Raw genomic sequence first — 19,407 nt, forward strand, 5'->3', positions numbered from 1 at the left:
GGTTGCCAATTAGTTTCTGGGCAAAGTACAAAATGTTGGTTTTGACCTTTAAAGCCGTATATGATTTGGGTCCAGGTTACCTAACAGGATTGCCTTCTCCAGTCCAATCTGCCCCACACACTTAGGTCTTTTTGGGATTTCTAATCCAGCCTGTCAGAGCCCGACTGGCCACCGTCACCCAGGGGACCTTTTCATCAGCTGCCCCAAGGCTGTGGAATAACCTGTCAGAAGAGATTCGACAGCTAGATTAGCTGTTAGAATGTAAGACACAATTGAAGACCCATATATTCTGGCAGGCCTACCCGGTAAATTTTAAATTGTGAATTTTAAACTAGATTTCATCAGTGGATTTTAACTCTGTGTATCCCATTGTATGCCTTTTAATAGTGTTTTATCTCTAATGATGTTGTATCCTGCCTCAAGCCACAGGTAATAAGCCATTATTATTTTATTGTATGACACAGCAAACAAGATAGATATGCTGGATTTCATATCACAAAATCACAAGTCGAACACTTCCCAAGTGTCTAGGACTGTGTGATGTATTTTCGGATGATGCGCGCAGATCCCAGCAGGGTGGCCTTTTGCAGTTGGCAGATCGTAATTTTGTCAATGTCTATTGTTTCCAAATGCCGGCTGAGATCTTTTGGCACAGCACCCAATGTGCCCATCACCACCGGGACCACCTGCACTGGTTTCTGCCAGAGTCTTTGAAGTTCAATCTTGAGGTCCTGATAGCGGCTGAGTTTTTCCTGTTGTTTTTCGTCAATGCGACTGTCACCTGGGATGGCGACATCAATGATCCAAACCTTTTTCTTTTCCACAACTGTGATGTCTGGTGTGTTGTGTTCCAGAACTTTGTCAGTCTGGATTCGAAAGTCCCACAGTATCTTTGTGTGCTTATATTATTATTATTATTATTATTATTATTATTATTATTATTATTATTATTATTATTAAAGCTTTCACCACAATCAAAAATATATTAGGCTGAAATCTGGGGCATTCTTAAATATAAGAAATGAGCTGCATTGATTTTATTTCCCTATGTATGCATGCTCCTTGCGTAAACTTGCAAAGGTTAAAATCCTATGCTCATTTACCAGAGAGTAAATTGATCTACTTTGTGTTAAGTCTACAGTGGGCCAGACTTTAAGTGATTGAAGATACAGTTAAATAAAAAATATATAAATAAAATCTGGAAGATTGGATCTTTAATTAGCCGAAACATCACCACCATCATCACAACAATAGAGCTTGCTTAAGAAAATGAGCTCTGCAACTTCACATGACGTGTATACATGTGTTTTAGGCTTGTTAAACATTATTCTGAGTGTTTCAGCCTATACTGCAGACTAAGACAAGGTTCTGGCACAAACATGAGATTTAAAATTCTGCGTCATGCCAGCTGTCTAGTAGCAGACTGGAGGATGGTGGTAGTAATGGGAGGGGGGTTTGAAACAGTAACAGGTTTACTAGAGCTTAGAGCGAGATACAGATTTGCTTTGGAGACTGAAAGGAGCTATGTCTTGGCCTGATGCAACTCCAATTCCTGGTTCTTTTCTCAGAGTTGTGGCTGGTGAATTTTCATACTCCACTTCTCCCCTGCCTCCTGCTGTTTCTGCCACCAACACCTCAAACAAATAAAAGGGAGCAACTGTCCACTGAATTCTTGAGAGTTTTCATGTGCTAATTAATGCCACGGAGAGACTCTGGCTCACCCTCTTCTTTCAAGTGCATTACGAAAGCCCCCAAACCCTGTTCCTTAAACTAGAGCAGGATGAAAGCAAAAGATTGTTGTCTTTGAGCTATTAATGTGGACCATCGCACGTCATTTTGCTAAGATTCTTTTTTGTCTCTATTCCAAATGAATGTGTTTCAAGCGGCAAAATGTATTATATTATTTGCTTTTGAAGGTTTTGTTTTCTAGCAAACAAACGGGTAGGGAGGAGACACTTAAGCACCACGTAGGAAACACTGATGCACTCCTGGTGCTAAAAATAAGTAAATAGGCCTGTTTTTGTCCTAGTGGTTGGTTTTCTGCCTTGCCAGATAACGTTCAACACATTTGTCAGGATCTGAGACACAAGCTTGGGGGAAAATAATTTTCACCTCTGTATTTGTTACTTAAGGAGCTTTGTAATCTGCTTGTAGGAATAGGAATGAAAACCAGCATGTGGTTGGGGTACCCCCCCGTTCTGTACTTTGAGGATGGTACCAAATGTTCTGAAATCTAACAGAGAGCTGCTTAGAAGCATTTGATCTGAGTTTTGATCAAATGTTAAATATGTTTTCATGCAGCAACTAGTTACTTAGAATGGAAATTTGATGAATTATATTTGTGTTTGTCATAAAACACGATGAAGGATTAGCTCGGTATCTCTTTTTTGTGATTGTGTTTATTGTTACCAAAACAGAAATATATTTAATTCTGTGTGTGTGATATGCACAGCTGTATATCAACAAACACGGAAATGGTATGTAATAGGCACCTTTCTTGCATTTCCTGTCTCTCAGTTTAATTACTGTTTAACACAGTATTTTCACACTGTTTGATATGAGGCACTGGCATTTTTAAATCCAATGTGTCAGGGTCTCGTGTCATGTTCACATAATATTTTTCTAGATACTCACCACAGACAAGCAGCTGGTAATTTTCACATTGGCTCCATTCTGTGGGCCACCCCCTTGAGAAGCATCGACTAGACGTATTTCTTTGTCCACATCCTATGCTTTACAAATTGAACCTAGGTTGCAGTCTGTATACATTTACCTTGCAGTAATAAATTTAGAGTTTTATATACATCTTAACATTTTCTCTGTTAAAATATAATATTAAAATTTATGTATTGCAAAAGTAAAACTATAGTTAAACTAACAGTATTAAAAGCAGTGAAAAGCATGACCATTAAAAAGAAAACAAACAAATAAATAGTAGAGCACATTCTGAAAGCCCCCCTTTCGCCTAGCAATCAGTCCACAAAGACTGGATGGAACAAAAATGTTCTACCTGCTTTTTTCATGTCAGGAGTAACTTGAGAAACTGCAAGAAATAATTGTGAGAGAATTGGCTATCTGCAAGGACATTGCTGAGGGGACGCCCGGATGTTTTGATATTTTTAACATCCTTGTGGGAGGCTTCTCTCATGTCCCCGCATGGAGTTGGAGCTGATAGAGAGAGCTCATCCACGCTCTCCCCGGGTTGGATTTGAACTGGCAACCTTCAGGTCAGCAACCCAACCTTCAAGTCAGCAGTCCTACCAGCACAAGGGTTTAACCCACTGTGCCATCGGGGGCTCCTGCTTATGAATGGATAGTTTAGAAAATACCAATTTATTCTCTCTTAAGAAAAAGGTTCCCGAGGTTGAGAGTAGCCACTGAAAGGCCCCTCCTCTGTATCTCGTGAGATGTACCTGTATGGGTAATGGAACAGAGAGATAGATCTCTACATATTCCAATATTCCAAAACATATTCCAATAACCTCAGGATTGAACTTCAAAGACTCTGGCAGAAACCAGTGCAGGTGGTCCCGGTGGTGATCGGCACACTGAGTGCCATGCCAAAAGATCTCAGCCGGCATTTGGAAACAATAGACATTGACAAAATCACAATCTGCCAACTGCAAAAGGCCACCCTGCTGGGATCTGCGCGCATCATCCGAAAATACATCACACAGTCCTAGACACTTGGGAAGTGTTCGACTTGTGATTTTGTGATACGAAATCCAGCATATCTATCTTGTTTGCTGTGTCATAATATAATAATAATAATAATAATTTGATTTTCGACTCTAGCTTGACCTTCCACTTTGGTTTTCCAGTAGGTTTTCTTTGGGGCTGCCTTGGTTGTAGGAGCCCAAGCTCTTCTATTACTATCACTGCTGCACTGTAGGCAAACTGGTTTGTTTGTTAAATTGATGTTATTTGGACAGTGGAGAGTACTGTATTCACATCTTTCATGAGAGGTGCCAGGTGTCTCTTTGGCATTGTTTTTAGAGTTGGGAGCCGCTTTCTTATTGCATTTGCTGCAGCATGAGCCATGATCTTATCCTTGAGCTCTTGTTGTCTTGCTGTCAAGGTTCCTGGTGGTTCAACAGATGTTTCAAGTGCTGGTTCTTCAGATTCTTGCAAAAGCTCCACACTTTCTTCTGCTTCAATCTGTTCCACCATTCCAAGTGTTGCTGGAGTCTCTGCTGCTGTCTGTGCTGTAGTCTGATGGTAATTTGCTTTGCAAATTTTCTGGATTTCTTTGAGTTCAACTTTACTGAACACTTTGTTTCTGATTATGAATCTTCATTGGTCAGCCAGTCGGGGTTCTGTTTTCTGTGAGTCAGGGTACTCTTGTTTCCTAATTGTGCAGTTTTCTGGCATTGTATATTTTTGCCGCTTCTGTGACTGTTCATTTGTATTTTGATTCCGTAGTTCACTTGTCGATGGATGTCCAGAATCAGCAGCATCCAGCAGTCCTTTTTATCCTGGGTGACAACCGAGCCAGTATAGACTTCATTTTGGTTTGATTCTCCATAATGCTAATGGGTTAGGTGCACTTAGTTCCACTCCTCAGCTGAGGCCTCTCTGGCTTGGTTGGACCTGCTGGTAGTTACACTACTGCCAGCACAGCCCTCAGTCATCATTGGAGTGGTTAAGTCCCCCCCCCATGTCAAGGTGGCACCTGCGGGGGGGATTATTATTATTATTATTATTATTATTATTATTATTTTGTTGATACTATATTGTTTTTGTTGCCCCTACTTTTCCACTTATAGAGCTAGTTTATTGTTTTTCTTTGAAATATGGTAAATATTCAAAAACATTTAACCTACTGATACCTGGATTAATGAAATTTTATTGGTATCTATTTTTATTTTGAAATTTACCTGTAACTGCTGTATTTCCCACCCTCGGCTTATACTTGAGTTAATAAATTATCCCAGTTTTTTGTGGTAAAATTAGGTGCCTCGGCTTATATTCGGGTCGGCTTATACTCGAGTATATACGGTAACTGCGTTTTAGCCAGTGCTTAGGCAAATAATATTGCTTTGATATTAGTTACAAATGCAATGTAGAGGATGTTATGTACATGAGATTGTAGTTTGTAATCTTATGAGTCACAGTGCTTTAAAAAGTGGTATTAACTGAGAGAGTTATTTTTTAGCATCACAGGCACAAAGTGGAATTTGCTTGCTTGGGAAATTTTTAAAAAGGTATTCTCACTTGCAAATACACTCAATTTACTTAAGAAAGTGCAGATACAATAAATAGAGAGATGTGCAATGTCAATTACTGAGCTGTTATCTACAGGCGAATTTAACATAAAGTAATTCAGATTATTTTTAAAACCTGAGTAGGAGTAAAGAAGCATTTCGTTTGACGAAGGTATGAAGTCATGTGATAAACTGGGGATGCTGAGAGAGTGCGCTTTTGTAGAAATTACTTCTACTATCCTATATCATTTTTATGGAGGAAAACACCCACAGTGAGGCATTTTCTGGAATTTCTCCACTTCCAAGGGTTAGTTTACACAGCCATTTAAAGTGGTCATTATATTCCCAATAACCAGTGAAAACTCCATGAAGTTTTCCTGGAGGACTCGCTGATGAATCATAACCTTAATATTCACACACTTTATATTTAAAAGTGTTTCTGCTTTCTAAGATAGCGCTGTTCCATTTGCGATAATCAATAGTAAGCCCTCAGGTATCCTACAGTGTTGGCTCACTGGATCAAACTGACACAAAGAATTGCTTCTTAAAGTTATGTGTTAAAGTTATCTCTCCGGCAATGGCCTGCTTTCCCCTCCACACTCTTCTCCGCCTAGGGAGATGGAGGCTCGACGCTTTCCCAGGGAAGAAGAAGAGAAGGAGACACGTGGCTGGCAAGAGCTCTGGAGCCTGGGGATACGGGTCACCACATACACATGCTGAGAGGAGGGCCAAGACAGATGAGGGCCGGCCATGAGACACCAAAGGACCATGTCCAGCCCGTGGGCCTGATCTATCTAGTGCCACTACAGATATTCTTGGGTCTCAGTTATAGGCATTTATCAGCCCAGATATGCATGACTATTCCAGAAACATAACTCCATACCCTCCTACATTTCACAGATCAAAGCCGCGGAGTGTCAATGTCAGGATGTGATCGCCCAGCATTCACACTAGCTGAACTGTTCCCATCCTGCCAAAGCAACTGGGGTGGAGATAGCCTAAATCAGGGGTCCCCAAACTTTTAAAACGGGGGGCCAGTTCACGATCCTTCGGACTGTTGGAGGGCTGGACTATAGTTGGCCACTGAGCAAGAATAATAATAAATAATAATAAAAATAACAACAACAATAATAATAAAAAAGAGGGTTGGAAGAGACCTTTTGGGTCATTGAGTCCAATCCCCTTCTGCCTTTGTGCACCGAAAGCGCAAGCAAATCACCCCTGACAGATGGCCACCCAGCCTCAATGTTAACAACAACAACAACAACAACAATAATAGTAATAATAATAATAATAATAATAATAATAATAATAATAATAATAATAAAGGGTTGGAAGAGACCCCTTGGGCCATTTAGTCCAACCCCCTTCTGCCTCTGCACACCAAAAGCACAAGCAAAGCATCCCTGACAGATGGCCACCCAGCTTCAATGTTAATAATAATAATAATAATAATAATAATAATAATAATAATAATAATAATAAGGGTTGTAAGAGAAGAAGAGACCCCTTGGATCATTTAAGCCAACCCCCTTCTGCCCTTGTGCTGTGCGGGCCGGATAAATGGCTTCGATGGGCCGCATCCGGCCCCCGGGCCTTAGTTTGGGGACCCCTGGCCTAAATGATAAGGGCCATTTGGCTAGGAGGATTGATTTATGGCCTGCTCTGGTTTTCAAGCCTGGGAAAGGACTATTGACAGATAGGTGTGAATGTGGAAGGGGGCTGGGGGGAAGTAGTGGTTTGATATGCTGGGGTCTGGGCGGGAATTGGTTAGTAGCAGCTTTGTGCCCAGCTTGGCAAGAAGGATTTCAATAAAGTGTTTCCACAGAACTACCTGTGTGAGCTTGCATTGTGTCCTATAGCTTCCAAGGACTGACAATATGACATTAAGATGGCAGAAGTTAGTAAGGAGAAAAAATACACTGCCTTAGAGAGGCTACAGCATTTTTTATTTGACTTAGCTTACTGGAAACTACATTATTCTGCCCATTCCTTACCTCTTTTAAGTTTATTAAGTGCAAACTATTGTTATCCCATAGCATTCACACCATTACAGATTTCTGGAAATTTACTAGGATAATCACCCTCAGTATTGCTCATGTTCTTTTCATGTGACAGCAAGACCTCGCCACTTCATATAAATTATTTTAAAACAACTTCACTATTTCAGTGTAGTTTATTTTTTAAAACACCCTTTATTATTAATTTTTCCCTCTGAACATTACCTTTTGTTGTCTCTCGCTCCCCCCCCCCTTTTTTTTTGCTGCTTTCCATCTGCACACTTGTTTCAGTGGATCACACATCTGGAGAATAGAGCTGAAGTTGTAGCTATTAGTCTGGAGTGTAAAGGACTGAAACATGCTTTCCCTATGTCTGTATTGAAGTAAATCCCTCATATAATGGATAATTTTGTGGAATGCTTTCCCTAACTCTCCCCCATTTCTTTCCCTTTCAGATTCTTTCTCTCTTTCTTCTCCACCCACCTCTCCCACTCTGCTTTTTACACACCATCTACTTCATACACTTGAAAGGATTTTCTAAAGTCAACCTGTAACCAAAAGATACTCACGCCTTCTTATCTCTAGAAGTGTCTTAAAAAATCTACTCAGACAAAGTCCCCAAAATTAAGTGAGAAAAAAATGCTTTTCCATTCATCTTCACAGACCATACTTCTTGGGGACTGAGCATGTAGTGATTCAATAATTTTTAATTACTTGGGGGGGGGGGGGGTGAGTAATCCAGCCACCCGAGGTCACTCCTGAGTCCACATGCTGACAGAAATGGCTGGAGATCATCCCACAACATAAGTTGCAGCATCGTGATTTGCCATTTTTCTGTGATAGTGTCCTCAATTTTCATCAGTTAAAGTCAGGGGGAGGAGAGAGAAACTGGGATAAAAAAAAAATGAAATTGTCCCACCAGATTGAAACAATTGGAGGATATGTTAACCTGGGATCAGGGCTGTAGACAAAGGGGGGGGGGGGGGTAGGGAATCTTAACTGATTAACCAAATCCCCATGAGTGTCCACTTAAGTTTATCTGTCTTGAGTGTCCACTGAAGTATATTGATGGAGCCTGATTTCTAAAATTATTTTGTATTATGGAACTACTCTTTGTGATTCACTAAAAAAAGTTTCACCCCCCCCCCCCCCCGAGGCCTGGGGTATTATGCCTTAAATGTGTGTGTCCTGCTTCTGAGCTGCTGTGGACCGTCTTTATCCATTTCAGCAAAAGATGTGAGTTTGAAATATGTCAGTATTAGGAACCGTTGCAAAAAGAATACAAGGGAGTGCCTTCAATTTTAAGCAGAAGCTAGAAGAAACAGTTGTGGCCTGCATCACCTACTTAGATCATTTATTTACAGTATTTATATTCCGCCCTTCTCACCCCGAAGGGGACTCAGGACAGATCACATTATGTACATATAGGGCAAACATTCAATGCCCATAAACACATCAAACAGAGACCGGGACAGACAGACACAGAGGCAAGTTAACCTTCTCCTGAGGGGATGTTCGATTCTGGCCACAGGCGGGAGCAGCTGCTTCATCATCCACTCTGATGGCACTTCCTCACTTCCTCATTCCAACATAAATTAGTTAAACTTGCCTCCCCACTTTTTATAAGTGGTACCTTATTTCCTACTTGATAGATGCAACTATCTTTCGGGTTGCTAGGTCAGCAACAAGCAGGGGGTATATTTTTTATTTTTAATTGATGGGTGCCCACCCCGCCACGGGCTGGCCTCGAACTCATGACCTCATTTATTGCGGCAGCTGTTTACTAGCCTGCGCCACAGCCTGGCCCCATTGGATAAGGAAATAATGAATGATATATATACACATGATAACCAGACTAAAAAAGTTCTCAAAACATTCTAAATTGTCTCAATTTAATCCCTTTGTCTTTGTACATTTGGCATACACATTTTATATGTATCTGTATACTATAGAAATTATTTCTGGAGAGAGATTTTAAATGATTTTCAGATGGGTTAAATTGTTCTCCAGAAAAGCTGAGCTGCCAAACCTTTTTCATTTAGCCTTCATGATCACTATATAGCACAGGCAATTAAACTAATTAGAGATTCTATATGCATGTCTACAAAGATTTGAGAACATATACTCACTGTGGAGTCAATTCTGGATGTCCCACATTAAGAAAAGTAAAGAGATGCTCCAGAGTTTAGCTGAAACTCTGGAGCATGCTGTGGCTTCTATGCTGTGTGACTGAATCTGTTTCAGACCAGTTCGCTCTCCACACAGGGCATTGCTGCTACCTCCTTTCCTTGTGCTGATGAGTGCAGGGACAAAAGGACAGGTTGGGCTCATGTTACCATTTTTGTCACTGTGAGATGGCTACAGGGCATTTTCCTAGCCCCTGGCTGTCATAGGCATCCCATGCTAATATTGGCAGACATGTTCACATGATGAGGAAGGAGGAGATGATTCCGCTTCTTCTTGGTCTTATGAACTCTTCTCCATGGGATGTCTGTGATGGTCAGGAAGTCTTAAGGAGCTCTGTGGTCATTTGGCAGTGGTGATAGTGACACAGATGCTAAAGTGATAGTGCAGTGGGACCAACAAGGTTTTGGCTTGGCTAGATCAACTGGTTACCAACTTGTTTCCACCATGGGTTATGCAGAGCAGCCTAATTGGGCATTCCTGCTCTGGACAGGTTCTGGATTAAGCAACCTGGGTAGATGAGGTCTCAGTCATTGCTGCTATAGAAGCTTACATAGGAGCATCTGATAGGTAACTGCTCTTGTTCATACATTATTTTCCACTGTAACATGCACATGAAGGTTTTATATACCAACTGATTTACATTGCTTCTTTACAGTGACTGGAATGGATATGCACGGTTTAGAAATAACATTTTATGAGGTGTCATCAACCAGCTTATGTTCTGCTGAATGTAATGGAACTTGAATTATAGCCGACCCTCCATATTTGTGAGTTTGATTTGTGTGAATTTTGTCATTCATTGATTTGTTTAATGTGGTCTCTCTGGGAATCTCTAAATCTTCCAGTGTACCTCTATGATTAACTTTGCTGCAAGATTATTAGAGTCACATTGGAGTATCTAGAGCTTCCTAGAGATGTGTTAAGTTAAAAAAATAGTGTGTTTTTATTCACATTTTTACACATTTACAAAGGTCCTGTGCCCCGATTACAGTGAATGTGGAGGGCTACTATACTTTAGCTGGCTTGGGAGCCTTTTCAGAGGTATCCCAATTGTTATTTCTGCTCCCTTACTCCAACTGCAATAACAAATACAATTATTATTTTTCTGGATAAAATAAAATCCTCTCAGAAAATGATACAGAGCAACTTCAAGAATGTCAGAAAATGATTGCAATTTTTGTAGCACAAATCAAATTAAGCACAACATAAGAGAGAAAGTACTAAAGCCACACAGACATATTGGCAAGAACATTGCAAGCCATAATACTATTTTTAGGTAGTAAAATGTCCTTTTGAAGTTTAATATTGATTTTAGAAATCTATATAACTCTGGTTTATAGAAATTTTAGATATTAATTAGATTTTATATTTCTTTTAATTCATTAAATGTAACTGGTTTTTTTTGACAGTTTAAGGAGACCTGGGATAAAATGGGGAGTTCCTTGCTCCTTCGCAATGCAGAGGGGCAGTGGTTTGGTGAGGGGGAGAATCTTTTCTAGATCATCTATGAACCGAGTGAAACTATTTCTGAGAACACTTGTCTCTTTACATAAAGAGGTGCAAAGTAGGAATGCAACACATTATTTTCTCACAATCTAGACATAATAACATTTGAGACATCTGAAGAAAACCAGTCTATATTGAAGTTGATGGTAAGAAGTTTATCAGCTTTAAAACTTTGTCATTTGTGAGCTTATTCTTTCTTGGGTCCAATGAAAGCAACTTGTCTTTTTCCTTGTAATTTTTAATATTGATTCACTCCTGAATTTTGCCAACATTTCAGGAGTATCCTACTTAGTTCTTATTTCTTATCTGTGTTCTTTTCCTGCAGGAGAAAATACAAGAAAACATCACAGAGGTAAGGCTCACAGAAGAACTTGAAGGAATCTTTGGACAGACTTCAGAATATGGTTATTAAATTATTCATTGTTATTTATAATTTTGGTCTTTTGAATGCTGTGAGCTCAATATAAGAACTAGACAAATAAAACCCATCCCATCATAGACTTCCCCACTGACTTATGTGGCCTGTTTTTGCAACTCACCTATAAATGGTTTTTTTTAATGATATGTATTGACAGGTGTGGTTTGGCCCATTGATTATGCGTTGCCTGGTTCTGCACTATGTAAATTGATATGGGTCAATTCCTGAATCTTTTACACTGCAGTTATGTGTGCATGTGTGTGTTTGCCCAAAACTCAATCCATCTGAGTTTAGCAAGATACCAGTAAAAACAGAAATGGAAGATTTCTTGGGCTGTATGGATCTTAATAAATGTACTTCTTTCTTTGGATAAATCTGCCTGTTTCTGTTGTGCTTTGTAACAGAAATAAAAAATGGTGTCGTACTTTGCAAACAATAATTGAAAGGGCTAGAAATTCTGCCATATTGTTCTGATAAATGTTGAAGGATATACAGCCTAATTGTATTCCTCGTGTGTGTTCCTATAAATTGGAATTAATTTGCAACTTTTGCCAGCCTGTATATTACATGGAAATGAGCAATACTGGATATTCTAGGACTATATATACATACGGTCTTTTCATGTGTATCTGTTGCTGATAGTTATCTCTACCATGTGGAGCTCTGATAAAAGTTTTGACAGATTTTTATTTCTATTGTGTCAGTTTGGAAGCATTTTATAATACTTCCATTTATTTATTTTTCTTACAGTATGATTTTGAAGTGGCACGCTATATGCTCTCTGTGCTATCATTCAAAGATTGGTAGAGAAGTTCATTAAAACTAGATTACATTTTACCCAGGGTCCTTGCAATTCCCACATGATTGTGTGTGTAACCATTTGAAGTTTGGATTGAACACTGATTAGACTTATAACAAGTTTTTTTTTATCATAGGAGGAGATATCAAAATCCTCTGTAAAAAGTTCAGAACATTCCAGCATATGTTGCCAAAAACTCTCAGTTCTTCTCTCCTCTGGGAGTTCTAAGTATTGAGCACATGGCAGAGAGTGAACCATAAAGAGACTATTGAGGATATTCTTCTGTGTGTCTTGGACACCACTCTGCTGAGCTGCACACATATTTCTTTGCCCTAGTGAGATAATCTCATCTTTTTGGTCTTCCCTGGGAAGAACTGTTCTGTATATTCATGGACAATATTCATCACAGAATTCAAAGGCATACCCATATTAGTCTAGTGCAATATGCAAAGGGACATTATGGTATCTTTGAAGCTAACTGAGGAAAAAAATGTAGGATAATCTTTTGTTGTATCAGTTCACGAAAGCTTACATGACAAACTAATTTTTCCCCTCATTTCATCTCAAAGGTGCTACATAATCACTTTGCATAGTATTCATTGTAGTTTGACTTAACATGCAGTTTTCATACTCCCCGGATGAGGAAATAGTGTAATCATATATAATACAAGACTGTAAGGGAAATGCGAAATGATATACGGGAAAGTAATTCATTGCTATTTCAATAGTTTATATAGTGACCCGCCTCTCTCGTTCTATATACTTAACACCATTAAGCTTTGGGTGGATCCTTTTTGTCTGTTTGGAACTGCTGTAGTTTCAGGCATCATGCAAAATACTCCAAATAGAATAGAAGGAAAGCAGAAAGCATAATGTTGTATGGTTAGTACATAGAATGTAACTCTCCTCAATTTTTATTTTAGGAAATTACCAGGGTCATTCCTAAGGAAATTACCAGGAAATTACCAGGGTTAACAACAGTTGCCATAAGAAGGGTTAAAGATTGCTTTGTGTTTTCTTTAGAGTGGTTTTATTCTCTAGACCAGGGATGTCAAACTTACAAAAGACTACATTAACCTTATGATTACCTTCAAAAGTCAATTGAGTCCATGGATGGAGAATCCATGGATACAGAGGGCCAACTATATTTTTTGCACATAGTGGTAACTGCTCTTTAGTTTTTACTCAGTTTGGATCCCGAAATGCTATTAAATGACAGCTCCCACCGCTGTTGATTATGTGGACTGGGATAGTGGGACTTTCAACCCAACGGCACTTGTTGCTCTGGAGCTGGTGAAAGGTTAAAGTACATTTTAAAGTCAGTCGTCATATCCACAAGTTTTGTATCTCAATTCCCCACTGTCCTGACTAAACAGAACAAATTGCAGCCTTCTAGATGTTACTAAATCACAACTCCCATAAATTCTACTAATGATGTCTAATAGGGGTATAAAAAACTTCATTTTTAACTCATTACCTGAATCTAATTTTTTAGATTTGTACATATGAAGCAATATTTAGAAGCGCAAGGGGCAGCCACACAAAAACCGTACAATTCAAAACACTGATCTATGACTTTCAGATGAATTATGTAAGTCTCATAAATGGCTCTGGGTGTCTGTTGCAGGCGCCACTTTTTCCCCAAGAGGGTTGGGTTTGGTTCCTCCAAAGGGCGCAGATAAGGATGGTGAATCTAGAGTGGAGGGAGGAACCCTGCTTTTTCCCGAAAGGGGGTCGCAAGGTGGCGAGAGAGGGAGGGAGGGATGCCTGGCTGGGTGAATGGGAAAGAAAAAAGCCCCTCCGGCACATGGCTGGCCCAGAGAGAAAGGCAGAGATCACATTCACATTGAGGCTTTAATGTGTGAATCGAGCAGAATTCTGGTAAATGTAGTTTAGGGTGGGGCCTTTGGAATTCTCTGTTGCTGCCAACCTGGATTCCCCAAAATCAGTGAATGGCTGAAATGTTCTGAAACTTGGGTGGTGGAGGGGCAGTGGTAAATGTGGTCTACCATTGTAGCAAGTTTCATCCTGATAGCTCTAAAAATGAAGGAGAAAGGAGCTCCAGAAGCTCCGCCCTTACACAGTTATATAACGGAGAAAGTAACGAAAAATGTGTTACTTCGTTATAGTTACAATACAGACACCTAATGTTATTTTAGAAACACTTTGCCCCCCCCCCCCCAATTTAGTAATGAATATTGAAACATTATTTTCATTGATTGCACAGGCCTTGGGTTTGAATTGACACACATGCTCTAGACCAGGGGTCCTCAAACTTTTTAAGCAGGGGGCCGGTCCACAATCCTTCAGACTGTTGAGGGGCCGAATTATCATTTGAAAAAGAAATACGAACACATCCCTAGGCACACTGCACATGTCTTATTTGTAGTGCAAAACAACAACAATGAAAGAACAATAAAATATTTTAAAATGAAAACAATTTTTATCAACATAAACCTATCAGGCCAATGAGATAGTCAAGTCAATTAGGATTGTTGTTGTTGTTGTTGTTGTTGTGTGCCTTCAAGTCAAGTGGGCGAGCCTAAGTCTAAAATTATTTATTTATTCATTTACTACATTTATTTACTACATTTATATCCCACCCTTCTCACCCTGAAGGGAACTCAGAGCAGCTGTATGTACATACAATATATTATATTATGAGCATAGCACAATATTAGAATTATATATTACTATATTGAACAATACCACTATACTGTAATATTATATGTAATATATAACATGTAATTAATATTATTATAGTAAAGTCTCACTTATCCAAGCTAAACGGGCCGGCAGAAACTTGGATAAGCGAATATCTTGGATAATAAGGAGGGATTAAGGAAAAGCCTATTAAACATCAAATTAGGTTATGATTTTACAAATTAAGCACCAAAACATCATGTTATACAACAAATTTGACTGAAAAAGTAGTTCAATACACAGTAATGTTATGTTGTAATTACTGTATTTACGAATTTAGCACCAAAATATCATGATATATTGAAAGCATTGACTACAAAAATGGCTTGGATTATCCAGAAGCTTGGATAAGCGAGGTTTGGATAAGTGAGACTCTACTGTATATGGTATTACAGTAGAGTCTCGCTTATCCAACGTAAACGGGCCGACAGAATGTTGGATAAGCGGATATGTTGGATAATAAGGAGAGATTAAGAAAAAGCCTATTAAACATCAAATTAGGTTATGATTTTACAAATTAAGCACCAAAACACCATGTTATACAACAAATTTGACAGAAAAAGTAATTCAATACGCAGTAATGCTATGTAGTAATTACTGTATTTATGAATTTAGCACCAAAATATCACGATTTATGGAAAACATTGACTACAAAAAGGCATTGGATGATCCAGAACGTTGGATAAGCGAGTGTTGGATAAGAGAGACTCTACTGTATTATTAGTATTACATTGTATAACATGATAATATTATCAATATCATATGTATATATAATATATTATATTATTAAAACTGATATAAAAATATTATATTATAAATGAGGACGGGGGCCAGGTAAATGACCTTGGAGGGCCGCATCCGGCCCCCGGGCCTTAGTTTGGGGACCCCTGCTCTAGACAATGATCCTAGAGCCAGTTCTTTTTCTTTCTTTTCTTTTTTTTTTGCTGTAATGGTAGAGCAAAAATTTTACAGAATCAAAATTGCTTCCTTCTTATTAGAGTAAGAGCTTTACAGGTTTGAATATGATAGATTTAGCTCAGGGTATTGTACTCAAAAGCTGAAGAAAGATGTAACATTAAGGGTGATATAACAATTTTATGTTTAATAAGTCTGAGACTATACATAAGACCTTCTACCTGAATTTGATTGGGTCTTTGGAGAACACATAATGACACTATGGTTACATTTGGCCGATGATGTGGCAGTTAATAATCTGTGGTTTAGGCCAGGGCAAATGAAGGCTGGATTAGATGAGCCATTAAGTTCCCTTTATGTCCTGCTATGGGGAATTGAATAACCAATATAATGTACATCATGTACTAATATTTTGAAACCTGCTGAAATTTTCATTTATAAGGTGGGCATTTCACATCTCTCTAAGCAAACTGCGGTTTCATTGCTCTAAGGATTGGAAATGCATTTAATCAGCAAGCATTACAAGACCAAAAATCACAGGGAATTTAATCAGGTTTGCTCATTTTTCACATCCACACAGCCTTGGATAAAAGAAGAGTAGTTAGCTGTTTGGGCTATTTATTTTATAGAGTAGGAAATTCATGGGAGGGAAGGGAGAACAAATGATCTAGAAGTCTATAGTTTCAAGCTGTTGACATCATTCTGTTCTGGAGAATCTGAATGTTTTGGAAGAAAAGTTCATTCTTTAGAGCTCTCTGCTTAAATTAACATTGAGCACTCAACAAGACTGACTTGGTGAAAAGATGGTTTATTGATCCTGCACTGAGACAATGAAACTCAGTGCTGATTAGGAGCATAAAGTCTGTGGATTCCAACTCATTTGTGCTATATACATTGTGTATATACAGAAAGGCTGAAAAAGAGGAGAAAAAACATACAACAAACAGCAATTCCTGTAAGAATACTCAAGTTACTTGCAAGATTGACCATATTGCAAAAGTATTACCTTTCTTTGATTCAAGGTAGTTTACAAGGCAAATGTACAAACATAAAATAAAAATATTTACTCAAAATTACATACTAAAAAGATTGCATATTATGAAAGCCAAAGCAAGACCTGATTAGTACTCAAATGCTTCTTTAAGGAGATGGACTTTTCAACTCTTTGAAAGGTTCTGTGAGGAAGCATAGCTCTACACGTTTCTGCCTATTCAATAGTGGGAGAATCCACAAAAGTGCTGATTGGTTTAAGGTGAGATTATTCTGTGGGTTAAGACTTAAATATCAGTCCCATAATATCCTCCTAGGTGGAAGACGAAGCCAGGACGAGCCCTGAAACTGAACAGGAAGGCAAATAGACAACAAACAATAACTGCCCAAAGGAAATACTAAGCACAGTATAGCAGCACTGGTTGAGATAATTAAGAGTTTATTTCAAGTATCAGTATTTTACAACAGGGCTTCTTAAACTTTTTCCACTTGCGACCCCTTTCCACCCAAGAAATGTTTATTCGACCCCAAGTATATAGGTATATAAAAGAGGCATAAAAACGCAAATATTTGCTGAAAATAAATTAGCATTTGCAAGGCTTGCTAAACAGGATGTTTTTCCCTTTTGTGAAGTACAGCTGAAGTGTTTTCTGCAGAGTCAACTATAAACACAATATTTATTTCAACAACAATATTTATTACAGTCCATAGACCCATCAGTGAACAGTCATTTATAAGTTCTCCCATTTTAGTTCCTTGTACCAGATACATCTACATGGCTTCAAGTAATACCCCTTCTGAGGATTGTTGCCATTTGTTGCCACTGTGCGGAATTTTGTCACTGCGAGAGTAACTTTGTAGCACTTGTCCTCTAAAAGATATCTAACAATCCCCCGCAGGGGATGGCTGGTCATATGAGACAAGATTGGATATAAAAGTTGGCTACGTTGCACTGTATAATAGCAACACTTCAATAAAATGTGTTCTATTGTTTCTACTTCATTTCCTTCACAGAAGCATAGTCTTTGGGAGTAGGGAATCCTAGACAGTCTGCCTCTTAGCACCTTCTGAGGGAAATATGTTTAGTCTCGCCTTTGTAAAGAGGGGCCGGGCTGTGGCGGGCTTTGTAAAGAGGGGCCGGGCTGTGGCACAGGCTGTTGAGCAGCTGCAATAAATCACTTTGACCATGAGGTCATGAGTTCGAGGCCAGCCCATGGCGGGGTGAGCACGCGTCAATAAAAAATAAAAAATAGCCCCTGCTCGTTGCTGACCTAGAAACCCGAAAGATAGTTGCATCTATCAAGTAGGAAATAAGGTACCACTTATAAAAAAAAGTGGGGAGGCAAGGTTAACTAATTTATGACCTGGAATGAGGAAGTGCCATCAGAGTGGATGATGAAGCAGCTGCTCCCGCCTGTGGCCAGAATCGAACATCCCCGCAGGAGAAGGTTAAATTGCCTCTGTGTCTGTCTGTCCCGGTCTCTGTTTGATGTGTTTATGGGCATTGAATGTTTGCCCTGTATGTGTATAATGTGATCCGCCCTGAGTCCCCTTCGGGGTGAGTAGGGCGGAATATAAATACTGTAAATAAATAAATCTGTGGTATTTAATCACTGTAAGGTTTTTTCGGTTTTCACATGTCTTCAATGGTTCTCTGTATAGTGAGTTTAGGACTCTGGGGGAGCAAGGTGAATTTGAGTAGGCTCTAAGCTCACAAAGGGCTATAAACACGAAATGTCGTTGCTAACAGATTTCTGTAAGTGGGTTGCATTCAGAAACATTTTACTGTTGCCAAATGTTTTGTGACCCCCAACATTGAGCTAAAGAGACCCCATTTGGGGCGGGGACCCACAGTTTAAGAAGCAGTGGTTATAGAACTTCAGAGCTACAGAGAAAAAGACAAAGTGACCATGAGCAATATCTAATGCATAAATGGTAATTCTTATCTAAGGTCTATGTGACCTTCACAGAATGCAGAGACAGGTTGTTGTTTAAGAGGATGTTCTCAGGATCTGGCACTGTTGTGGTAACATTAGATGGACTGGCTCTTGGCACATGATATTGCACTTACAGCATTTCTAACATAGCATGAATGGCCGAGTTCAGGAAAAGAATACAAGGCATGGGTGAGATATCAGCTACTGTCAAAACTGAATTAATCAGGCTAGTTGCAACAGACCAGCTGAATGTGTATTTCTTACTTTATGTCAACACTTCCTTATATGTATTATGTTGGACAGAACATAATGTCCATGGCATTCTGGCCATGGCATCTAACAGTACCGGAAGGGGCAAGGTAACCAATGTCCATTAACTTTCCCTTTCCCCTGTCACCTGCCGTGTACACAAAAGCTGCTCTGGAATATCAGGGATCTTCTGAAATATCACAGGAGATAATGGAGAGAATTGTAGCTGACAGCAAATTAATATTGCCTCATCCAAATTTTGCAGCCAGAGACTCCACTAGAAATCCTCCCCTTTCGTGAAGTGATGGATTACTTTCATAAACAGAAGTGCAAGTCTGGATCTAGCCTACTGTATCAAATATGAAAAGAGCAATCAAGACAAATAATTTCAGAAAAGGAGAGGAACAGTGAACTTACCCATTTTCCTTCAAGGTTTTTACTTCTGGTGCCAACTGGTTCTGTTTATATGGATTGTAATCTTCAAATTTAAATACATCAA

General features: G+C 39.1%; 1 protein-coding gene across 14 annotated transcripts in view; it reads left to right on the forward strand.

The window, feature by feature from the left end:
• pde1c (phosphodiesterase 1C) overlaps positions 1 to 19,407 on the forward strand; it is a 436,419-nt gene that overhangs the window by 247,612 nt on the left and 169,400 nt on the right. For 12 of the 14 annotated variants that reach the window (XR_009999660.1, XR_009999661.1, XM_062957310.1 and 9 more), the window contains one exon: positions 11,223 to 11,249. The exons of the other annotated variants lie outside the window; for them this stretch is intronic. Coding sequence is in view for 10 of the 12 variants with exons in the window: in XM_062957310.1 (XP_062813380.1) it covers positions 11,223 to 11,249 (27 nt within the window). In the remaining 2 variants the exon portion in view is untranslated. The remainder of the gene's footprint in view (positions 1 to 11,222; positions 11,250 to 19,407) is intronic. 14 annotated transcript variants of the gene reach the window in all.

This window comes from Anolis carolinensis, chromosome 6 (genome assembly GCF_035594765.1).
Source record: "Anolis carolinensis isolate JA03-04 chromosome 6, rAnoCar3.1.pri, whole genome shotgun sequence".
NCBI lineage: Eukaryota > Metazoa > Chordata > Lepidosauria > Squamata > Dactyloidae > Anolis > Anolis carolinensis.